This window comes from Malurus melanocephalus, unplaced genomic scaffold (genome assembly GCF_030028575.1).
Source record: "Malurus melanocephalus ecotype Western Australia unplaced genomic scaffold, MMel_1.1 scaffold_69, whole genome shotgun sequence".
NCBI lineage: Eukaryota > Metazoa > Chordata > Aves > Passeriformes > Maluridae > Malurus > Malurus melanocephalus.
The window spans coordinates 965,385-976,964 of NW_026623301.1; the positions used below are offsets into that span (position 1 = coordinate 965,385).

The 11,580-nt window shown below is 39.5% G+C and overlaps 1 protein-coding gene across 2 annotated transcripts; it reads right to left on the reverse strand.

Moving 5' to 3' along the window:
- Nucleotides 1–1,096: 1,096 nt before the first annotated feature.
- Nucleotides 1,097–9,304, reverse strand: MRPL15 (mitochondrial ribosomal protein L15). Of its 2 annotated transcripts, XM_057366621.1 has the most exons (6): nt 9,144–9,304; nt 8,130–8,287; nt 5,617–5,782; nt 5,023–5,146; nt 3,406–3,786; nt 1,097–1,988 (listed from the first exon to the last, which is right to left on the reverse strand). In XM_057366621.1, the coding sequence occupies exons 1-5, from the start codon at nt 9,240–9,242 to the stop codon at nt 3,449–3,451; spliced, it is 885 nt and encodes a 294-aa protein (XP_057222604.1). In that variant the 5' UTR covers nt 9,243–9,304; the 3' UTR covers nt 1,097–1,988; nt 3,406–3,448. The 2 variants fall into 2 exon arrangements, with proteins under 2 accessions (XP_057222604.1, XP_057222603.1); XM_057366620.1 differs by having other exon boundaries at nt 1,097–3,786.
- Nucleotides 9,305–11,580: the final 2,276 nt, after the last annotated feature.

Here is an 11,580-nt window from a genome sequence, read left to right on the forward strand (position 1 = left end):
GTTATCACTGTACATAYGAGAGAAGGGAAAACACATTTTAATTCACATCATTTTGAGTCTGCAGTCAGCCACCTGTAAGTTCAGCACTGGTTGCAGTCTAAGTAGAAAGTTCCTAAGAAACACAGTACGAAACAAGATACGTACTTGTTTATAGGCCTTTATTTTGATTGCAGTCTCACATCTGTAATCAATTTTACCAAGTAAACATTCAGAACTATGATTTTGCTGATAAAAATTGACATGGCTTTTAGCATTTTGTGACACAAAKAAAAGTTCCTTTTCCTCAGCTACCCMATAAAGCTCTTCCAGCTACAGYAGYTTGRGTGCTTCTTGCTGTGTCACATTGTTGCACATGAAAAACCCCTATCAAAACAGGATATCCAAGGCAATCCTTTATCTTATGAACATGAAAAGATGGTCCACATACCTAAGTCAAGAGAATGGCTTAGTCTTTAGCAAAGCATTGGCTTAGTCTTGCATCAGTATACCTCACATACAAACAGCCCTTTGGGACACTGTTTATTATGGATTTATTAGAAACCTTGTCAATAACTTACTCGAGCTTTTGATAATTCTGTATTTGGTTGCTAGGAGACTTGTGTTCCTGATGAGATAAAATGAACAGGAAATCCTCTATAGCCTTGGGACTTTTTGCACTAGTAAATAAAAATTCAAACAACYGATATAAAATACTGGCTACTGCTAACATAAGTGAGAAATAAAGACAAGTGTTGCATATTTTAAATAAAGTACAGCCCTTTTTGCCCTCTCCAACTATAAGATGATAAAACATCACCTTTATAAAGTAGAATGACCGGATTTTGTGGAACGTGGCTGTTTTGGCTCCAAGGTATTTGTAGTGCTGTAGTATCAGAGCCAGGATACAGCTGCCTTGTGACTAAGACATCGTTCTCTGAATAAGTGCTATCCAATCCCTCGACGTCACCAGACATCTGTTTCCTGTTTTCATTCTTTCTTTCACTGTTATCATTTTATCCAAGTTACCCTTTCACCTGAAAACCACTTAGAAACCTACAGAAACCTGCGYGTGCATGCGTGTGTGTATCAAAGAAGTTGATTTAGAAAAAAAAATTGCTGAGAGCAATTTGTTCATTTTAATACAAAGAGCAGAAATGGAAACAAACTTGCCTTCCCCCGTCTTCTCCTCCCCAAAATACACAATGATACATAAACACTTTTGTCTTCTGGTCTTCACTAATATGACTAACTTCCTTCTTCACTTCCAGTTAAGTAGCTTTCCTGTTGAGTACCACCACCTCCACAAAATACAATTGTGAATTGATTCATAAAAACAGAAACATTATGGCACAAATAAGGGAAGGCAATAAATACTCTTCCCCCTCTCCAACTCCTTCCCAAATGGAYGCAGTAGTAATATTGTTATTGTAAAGTTATTGTAATAACAACAACTTGGAAAAAAAAGAAAAAGAAAAAAAGTATTGCTTGTCATTTAAGGTTCCAAATCAACAATCGTCAGGATGCAGAACAGGATACATCTAAAGTGAGAAAGTTATTTACTTCACATTCAAGTTAACACCAACTGTACTTWTTTTGGCACACAGTATTAGTCTTAATGTGCCAAAAATGTGTTGGGCACCTCATAAAATATGAATGTTAATGCCACTAAAATCAAATTCCTGCTATTCATAATCCAATTTTATATTGCTGTTGTTTTGCTATGTTTCACCTATACTTAAACCCCAGGTCAGGAAAATGACCACTACTAATAGCATTTATCATGTATTAACAAGGAACAATAGAAGCTGAAGAGTAAATTGTCAAAATTTATTGACTTTCTATTCTTAATCTCCTTATTTCAGATTATTTAATCAGAATGAGAAGACTTGTTTTATTTTGTTTTGTGATTACAGATGCTCATATGAATTGACAAGGCAGGTGGTTGAGCGAAGGAAAAATCTGGGCTGTTTACAAACACCAACCAAAATTCATCCATTTCTTCATATCATCTAAAAGAAAAAAWATATTTTTCTTAAATCCTCCCCCATTGAGGTATACCAGCAAAATACAGGTGTTATACAGGAGAAAGAGGAAATTTTAGCCCACAGAGGACGTTCCCTATAAAATGGGATGGTTTGGCAGCTACAGCAAACTCTGTAAGTAGCATTTCCAAAGACACATGAAAATTAGAAAGCAAGATGACTTCTAGTGTTCTGGTCCCTAGACTGTTTCCTGCATTCTTACAATCAAATTATGACTATTTTAAAGACAAATTCAGTTCCCATTAAACTACGTAATTATGAAGCAGCTCAATAACTTCCAAGGAGTCAGAGCACATTCTGATAGACTATCTTGGTCTCTTCTCTCATCTTTCTTTACTGTCTGGTTCATCATCYCAAATGCCAAATACTATGCTTCCTGCATGAAACCTGCAATATCATTGCATAGTATTCTGGAGACACTGATGAAACAAACCTTTGTTCCACTTTCCAAGACTTAATCAAATTGGTGTGATTAAAATCCCATAAAAACAATTTGTTCATAGCTTTTCAYAATATTTAAATTCATTTGTCCACTGTCACACATGCAATCTGTGATCAAGCTGAAAACTGAATCCTAACTGTGTACTTCACCCATCAGATCCCCATTCCTCATAATCTGCTGTCACTGTTTTCATTGATTCTGGATTCTGCTATGCATTTTTATTAATGAGATTACATTTGTGTCAGGACAAGTTTTAAATTGTGTTTGAATAATAAAAGCCATGGAATTAGGATAGCTATCTTTTTCCCCACCCTAAATTTAGATAGTTATTTTTAAACTGCACACCCTGTCTTCCTCAATTGCATATGAAGAAATAAAACAAAAATCAAGATCTCTCAGGCTTTAGTGTGATTGATGACAATGGCAAAATCCAAAACATGGCTATGGAATAGAAGAAGTTAATGAAATCTTKAGTACTTTGCAATTTCTGGTTCTTTTTATTTTTTTCCCCGACCAAAAATTCCTTCTTAGAGCTATTCAAGATACATCTTCTAGATTTTACAATTTCATGAAATATGACTGTAATACTCATTTTAGTTCTGTACAGTCATACTTCCTATTTTAAATTGAGAGGGGAAAATATAAACTCATTATTAGGTCAAATTACTCTTTGGAATTATCCTCTGAAATAAGTGCAACACCAAAACCTTTTGTCTGAAAAAATAACTGGCAAACCATTGGAAGAGAAAGTGCCCAGACCTACCCTTTATGTCAGACTCCACATTGTTTGCAAATGTTAAGGCTTTTGATACACTCTATTATGACATTAAAAAAGTTGAGAGCTACACCAGAAGATTACATGAAGAAATTTATGTTTTGTCTGGTATAATAGGAGTCTTAAAAACAAACAAMCACACACCACTTCTATCCATTATTTCATACCCAGATGTTTCCTGTACACCTGCAGTTGTCTCCAGTCCTGAATTCATGAGCTATAGTATTTCAACAGATTCTCATCAGTTGGTTTTAGAATTTTCTTGTCTGCCAGGTTTACGATCCATCCTGGAGCAAGACCAAAAAATATCTGTCTAGGATCCTTGCGGGCACTTAACATCTTAAAGAGTTCATCCTTAGTAATGTCTGGTAAGACATAGCCATATTTCTTGGCAAGTTCCAGCCTGGCTTCTGCAACCTTAGATGGATCTGCCAGGTACCCCCGATTTCTGGGATCTGTGTAGTAACGGACAAGGTCTTCAGGTGGGAGCATTCGTTTTGGGATAGGTTTGCCACGCAGGAAAAACACTACTGGCTTACATAAAATCTCTGTGGGGAGAACATGAGAGAAGGTTAGTGGCTACACTTCAAAATAACAGATTTAAAGACATTAAATGACACCTTCTTATTTTGTACCAAATTCATTCCTACATTCATATCAGAAAGCAACCAAGCAAACAATCAAATCTCAAGAATATTCTCATTCAGAATGAGACAGTGGTTTCACTTAACCAAACAAACATCTCTGCTTTAATCGCTATTTATAGTGTCAATCTGGAGGAGTTGCTACTTCTAATACATTTAGAATGCCTGCTCAGGAAAGATAGCTAAGCTAGATGCTGCCATTTATTTAAAGGACTATTTCCAGGTCTAAAGCAATGCATTTGCATGGCTATTTACACAAATGTCAAATTTAGTGCTTCTAGAGATATTTTAAATAAAGTATAAATGAAACATACACCTATTTAGTCCTTTGTGGGACTATCCTYTCTTCCTCAAATTTTACTGATTTTGGTATATTATATTCCAGAACCTTTTAACCTTATTAATTATTTTCTGGACAAGGGAAAAAAACCCAGAATTTGTATCACTSCAGGGTAACATATTTTGCACGCTATAAATGTCTATTCCTCTTCTTCTAAGCCTTATTCACACATGAAAGCTGCATTATTGTCAATAAAAACTGCATGAATGAATGCTAGGCAGGATGCAGCCTCAAGCAAAGTAAAGCCTCATTCTTCAGTGAAAGTGTTCTGAAAACAATAGCCATTTTAACTGGAAAGATTCTGAGCTTCTGTAACTTACTTCCTCACTTTAAGTGGAAAAGCATTTTAAATTAAAAATATAAACATCCACAGTGTTTTTTAAATCTATTTTTTCCTGAGTTTTCTTAGTGCTATTAAACATGGGAAACAGAAGAAAAAAATTCAAAGAAAAAAATATTTTTAGTTCCTCTATTTACAAAGCTATTCAGATTTCCTTAACTGGTTGATTGGTATACAACTATTAATACTGGAAGGACTAAACAGGTGAATGGCTAAAAAAAAAAAAAACAAAATTGAGGATGCATTATCATTCATCATTGGGGACTGGAACTACATGATCTTTAAGGTCCCTCCCAACCCAAAATATTCTATGATTCTATAAATATGCATGTAACTGCTTTGAAAAACTTACAAATTGATGATTTTTTACTAAGAACTGTGTTTGAAACTTTGATTTGGATCATTTAATTTTTTGTATTCAAAATTTTTTAAAAAGGCAGAAATTAAAACAAGTGCTTACCCAAGCTCCTTGGGTCATAGAATGATGTTGTTACTACGCCTCCATTTTTTTCTATGGCTGCAATTGCTAATTCAGATGCCCTCTGCACTTCAATGTTTACTTTTGCTGCAAAAATATCAGCACCCTGGAAATTTAAACACATATTACAGTAACATTAAAATGAGTATTTTATGACATACATTTATTCTTMTCTGAAAAGTTGCAAGAAACATTAAATCCTGCAAAATGTTATCAATTGTCTGTTCCCTGCATCAAGAKAGGTAACCAAATTGCTCTCAGCCACTTGGATTGAATTAAAAAAAACTTCTCCATTCCCAAAACATTCATACATTTCTTTCAGTTCATTTTAGTTTTCTGTTGTAGAATACTTCTTCAGCCTTTTTGTACGTGCTCTTTAACCCTCATTTTCTGCAGACCCTCGGGTATGAAAACATCCTCCCGAGCAGCTTCTTTTTTTTGCTGACACACAGTGCCCTCTAGTGGTTTTAGGATCCACAAAAATTCCACAGCAAACTAGTGGAGAATCAAAGATGCTTCCAAAAGATGGGAGTAACAATCTGAAAGCCTGAAGTACTAAGCATGTTGTCTACACACCTCCTCCACCAGCTGGACACCGTAGTCCCTCTTGAGAGGCTGCACTGTCACACCTCTGGCGTTAGTGAGCTGAGTTAAGTCAATCGGYTGCGTGGGGTCAACTCTGCCCAAATCAATCAGGTACTGCAGCCTCTGAAGACTCAGAGGTTGGTACTGACGTCTGAGGCTGGGGAGACAAAGAMAACAAACAACCCAAACAAAACAATGAGAAATTTGCAAAATTGAAGTTTTAATAGCAACTGGTCAACTGAGATATTCTGGTTTGTACCTACKCCGAAACCAACATAATACTAAGACATTACAGTGTCAGCATTTCTTGGCAAACCAACGTGACTGTAAATAACTACCACCCTCAAAGTGAATCCAGCTTGGGTACTTCACTGATAGACAATCAAAAAAAGCAAACATTTCCCATACTAATCTCCCAAACTACATCTCCCCAGATTGTCAGCCAAACCCTTTACATGCTCCTGCAGAGCTTACATCCAACAAGATTTTTTACATTACCACTGTACATGACGTCTCAGAAGTGTTGAAAGGAATCTCCCCCAAAACACCATTAAGGAAGAGAAAGTTGACAAAATATGCATTAACCCATATCCCCAAAAAGGAGCTGAAATCTCTTGGCAACAGCTACTGACCTCAGCAGAAMCTACTTTTGTGTTTTCTGAAGTTCTAATTTTACTGTACAAATCCATCCCTAGCACAGTTTTCCAATGCCAGTGTCTATTTGTGTCTATGCACGCCATTTATGCTGATGCTCAAAACTTGCTCCTACCACCAGCGAGTGGTGGCTGACAAACTGGGATACAGCAGATCTCTGTTATTGGCAAGCCACATAAGAAAGACAAGTAACAATTTGTGCTGTCAGAGAACCCCTCACAGAGCAGAAGTCAMGAAGTGGAGGCAGAAGGAAGAGTGAGGTGAAGATAAATAGGCAGAGACATTGTTCAGTGTGCTCCCCCCCGCCCTGAATTTGCTCAAGTAAATTTACAGTGGTCACCATAGAAACATTTACAACATCCCAATACTGAAATTTTGCAAACAACATTGAAACTAGAGAGTGCTTTTTCTGTTTTCCTGTGCTCTCAGACATAGTTAAAAACAGCAAGATCCTAAGAATTTCTTGCCATTGCAGCAAGTTGGATTTTTGCTGTTGGTTATTCACGAACTTGTGACCACCATTAACATGAGAAGTTGAGTGTCAGCATTCTGCAGCATTTCCTTCACAGGACTGTGGATCAACACTGCCCTCTGCTATTGAACATTCTTCTTGTTTACTCTTATAATAATTCAATCAAACAGGAACAGTACCTGGAAACAGAATTTGACTAACATTTCAAAACTACTAAGAGTCAGAGAAAACCCATTAACAACTGGACCAGGTCTTGTAAGCTCCACTGCATGCATAAAGAATGGAAATATAAAAGTGCTCAGCTATTTGATGAAGTTGTATCAGGAAAAGGAACATGAAATCAAGTCTAACAATTCACAAATAAATACACATTAGACTTTTCATTGTTGAACTGTCTGCTCAGTGTAGCAGGTTTTTATTACTACTGCCTGTAACAGCATTACGCAGACACAGAAGTCTGCAAGACCAGATCAAGTGGTTACTGACCCAAGTAACACAAATGCTATCTGATGAAACAAAGCCAGTTTAAAAAAACAAACAAACCTAACAAATAAAAAAAATTAATCAAAAATTTTAATTGTCAATATAAATGAAGGAAATTTGTAAAACACTGATATACATCTCTCCAAGTAAGAACAGTGAGTGGAGAAAAGACATGTTAGGAGAACAATCTTAAACATTAAGAAGATGGAATATGGATATTGCACAAGTGCAATGTGAAAAAAGGACAAAAGTATTAAACGAGGCAGAAATTAAACAAGGCAGAATGCCCAAGGAGAACAATGGTGAAACATGACAATGCCTCATCCAGCAGATTTGGTATTAAAGAGCTTGTTAGGACCCTAGGTGGAACAGGCAGGACACAGACAAACAAATACCACAGAGTCACAATGCTGAAAGGGTAGAACCATGAAGAGAAGCAGAACTGTTTGTTAGCAGCAGATCAGAGCTTCTGGTGAATAAAGTGGGGAGAAACAAYAAAGCAAGGCTTTGGATTACACTTCCATGTCTAACACCCTCACTCCAGACTGTTCCCAGCAAGTTCAGTAGGCTATGAAGCAAAGAGAAACACAATCAGGTATGGAGGAGTGGTCTCAGAGGAGAAAGTCACTCAGCTGGAAGAGGAAGGGTAGCCTGCTACACAAGAAGGGATTATAAAGAGGGTAAATCAGCAGATGTGTAAAAAGTAACTGAATTAAAASAATAATCTCACAAGAAAGAGGAGATTCTTCTGGTAAAGTAACTAATAATCTAAGAGGAATGTGGGAGGCCTAACTCTTTCAGTTTTGGCATTTTAGAGTCTTGCTTTAGGAGAAAGATCAAGAAAAGCAGACAATCATTAATTTTCGAGTAAATGTGAAAATGTGAAGAAACTTACCTATGTCCCTCATTAAATCCATATTTTGGTATGGCCAAGTAAAATGGAGTTTGACCACCCTCAAAGCCCAATCGGGGGCGATTCCCTCTTTGTCTTTCTCCTTTGTGACCTCGGCCACACTTCCTACCTCCRTATCTTCCACGGCCACGTCTTCTTTCCTTCAAAACAATCAATGATACATTTAGTGGACTACTTCAGAGAAAAGTATTTACAGAACATAAGATTTCAGAGGTAGAAACAACTGACCAAAATGCTGATTTCTGAGGAAAAATTAAGAGATAGAACTTTTCTAGGGGGAAAAATAGAAGAGGAGTTAATGTTATTTTTGCAGAGCACAGCTTTAGGCCGCCATCACAAATAGTCTGAGGACAAGTGAGCTTCCTTTGGTGGGATGGTCGAGTCTGCAACAGAACTGCACTTGAATTCTACACTATTTAGTAGCTCTAGACACTCTTGAGCACTTTGAGGAGAGTGCTGCTTGCTGCTTCCTTCTCTATTCCTGTGGTTTCTGCCCTTGAACCTCATCCCCCTGTTCACTAACATTCTCCCCAAACCAGGAGTGCTTCTCCCTGGTTTCTTMATTTCTCTACCACTTTTTAAGGAGATAGGTAACAGGCGTGGTTTTGAGAAATAGTAAAAAGAAGGCTAGCTGGCACCACATTCCTTCCCTTTGTACACCTTTCCAAACTTGCAGGTCCATCCCATAAACACTCGGTATTGAACACCTTTTACTATTCCCCTCCAGCCCCAGCAATGGCCCCGAGGTTCAGCCAGCACCACTCATCCGCCTGTTCTCTGTGGGGATAGCYACACACATGGGCAACCAGGCACGGAAACAGCAAGCACCGGGCCAACACACACAGCAGTGCCATCCRCTCCTTTGCCTTTCCACGCCTGTTCTGGCCAGGCCGCTCTCCTGGTCTGGGAGGATGATGTCCTGAGGCAAACTACACCGGGACAGAACGCGGCCGCTGCCGGGGCACAAGGCTCAGCCGGCAAGCTGCAGGCACTCACTCGCTTTTTGGAGCCGGGGCTGGGCCTCAGGTTSGCCAGGCTGACCCTGGGCAGGGAGCGCAGCAGCTCCAGGGCCCGGTTCCCGCCGCTCCCGCTCATGGCCGCTCCCTTCCCAAGGGCGCCGCCGGGAACCGCGCCGGGCACAGGCGCTTTACGGCAGCGCCGTAAACCACGCCCCCCGCTCGTTCCCAGCAGTGTCGCGCAGCCGCCTGAGGCGGTGTTTTAACGGCGCCCGAGGTCACAATTCCAAAGGTTGGGCAAAGGGATCTCGCTGCGGTTCGTTTGCCAGCACCTGCTGTTCTGCCACGCAAACCTCAGCCAAGTGTTTCAAAGCTAAGCTTTTAACACAATCAGGCTGCACCCAAAGCCGGTGGTGCGCGAACCTTGCTCAGCTGAAGGTGCTGCACCCCGTGTCAGCACGGACAGTTTAAAGACAGGTACTGGAAAGATCCATTGCGGKTCAGACTGTCGTGGTTTAACCYCAGRCATCAACCAAGTGTCACACAGACACCACTCCCCCACCACTGGGATCGGGGAGAGAATTGGAAGGGYTARAGRTAGAAAACTCAYGGGTYGAGATAAAGAYATTAATAGRGAAAGCAAAAGCCRTGTGCCCAAGCAAAGCAAAACAAGGAATTAATTCACTGTTAATTCATTAATTCACATGGGCAGGCAGGTGTTCAGCTATCTCCARGAGRGCAGGGCCCCATCATGYGTAATGGTTACTTGGGAAGATAAACCCATCACTCCAAMCATCCCTCCCCTCCTCCYCCTCCKGCACTAWATATACTGAGCATGATGCCATATAATCTGKAATRTTGGTGAGTTGGTGTCACYTGTCCTGGCTGTGTCTCTTCCCACCCTCCCATGCATCCCCAGCCTCCACCCCAGTGTGGCAGCACCAAAAGCAGAAAAGGCCTTGGCTCTATGTAAGCTCTGCTCAGYGCTAACAAAAATATCTCTACATTATGATCACTGTATTCAGCAYAAATCMAAAACACAGCCCCAAACCAGCCACTGGGAAGAAAATTACYGCAGCCAAGACCAACAGAGTGATTTTCCTAGTACTGCTGCAGTACTTGATCACATGTATTATTTCAGTCTTTTAAATTTAAATGTGTACCAACTGGAAAACCATACAGCAGTTTCCATCGCTATATTGGTCTGGGGGAAGGGTGTGCAGTGAACTGAATTGGAGAAGCTGCCATGGAGGAGATACAGAGCAGAAAGGCCAGTTTGCTTTGTGAAAGTCAGCTGATACTCCATGGTGTAATATCCTGCTTTGCATCCTCAAACTTCTGTTTGACCAATACTTTCTTCCATGTTGAATGTCTGCTTCTGGTTGGAGAAGAGATCAGGCAGCAGCTCTGCTAGTCCTGAGAGAAAATGGGGGTAAAATGGAAATCATGCTGCAGAAATCTGTGAATTTTTGAAATCTGTATAGCTTCTTATCCCCTTCAAAAAAAATTGGGAAAAATTATAGTGTAATAATGTACAAGATGCTGGTATGGACAGCCATCTTATCCAAGCCCATTTTAACATCTAAGSTAGATAAAAGTACATAATTTAAACCACGTTTTGCCCTGTAAACCTCTCACTGCTTTAAACTGAAATTACAAATACGGTAGAAAAGTATCATACTGATGATAGATATCTCAYTCCAAAGAAAAGCCAATGTACCAGTCTTTGACAGGTTAACAATTCAGATGTTTTCAGCAATTATTCCTTAAGGATTCCTGAGGGCCAGTTCTTGAACACTTGTCTGTAACCAGCAGAATGCCCCATGCCCAATCCATGCAGAGCTCACATTTCTCCAGTGYGCCTGGGGCCATGCTAGCAGCAACCAGGAACTGGAGTAAGATCATTCCAGTTATACTGACTAAAATATTAAAAGCTTTTTCTGCTTATGTGCAGACTATTGACTTCTTAGGCTGGAGGTTCAGCAGCGGCTCACCTAATGGAAGTGACATTTACATGGTAAATAGCAGAGTAGAGAGGGAAGGCAAAATTTTGTTCATGTCCCAAAAAGGTTATCCAGAGCAGGAGTCAGGYTTGGCATACTTAATAAGCACCTGACATAATGTGAAGCTCCTAATCTTTGAAGAAGTTTTTATGCATAAATTGTATTTTCTTAACACTTGAATTGGGTACAATACATGAGGCAGGAGCACATGCTAAATAAGAGACAAATCAAAACACAAAAAGTTACCTGTGAAACGTATCTTGTTTTAGCAATAACATAGATTCCCTGGAATTAATACTGTGTATCAAAGCAGCCTAACAATCATGGTAAAAGAGGATGCATGTTCAATGTTACACAGTTGACATAAAGGCTTCTGCAATAAATTTTATGCAGCCAGTGCTGGTAATGTGGATGAGCAAAAGCTTTATGAAAAATTGTCCCTGTTTGGTATGGAAAACAGCAGTGGGAAGGATG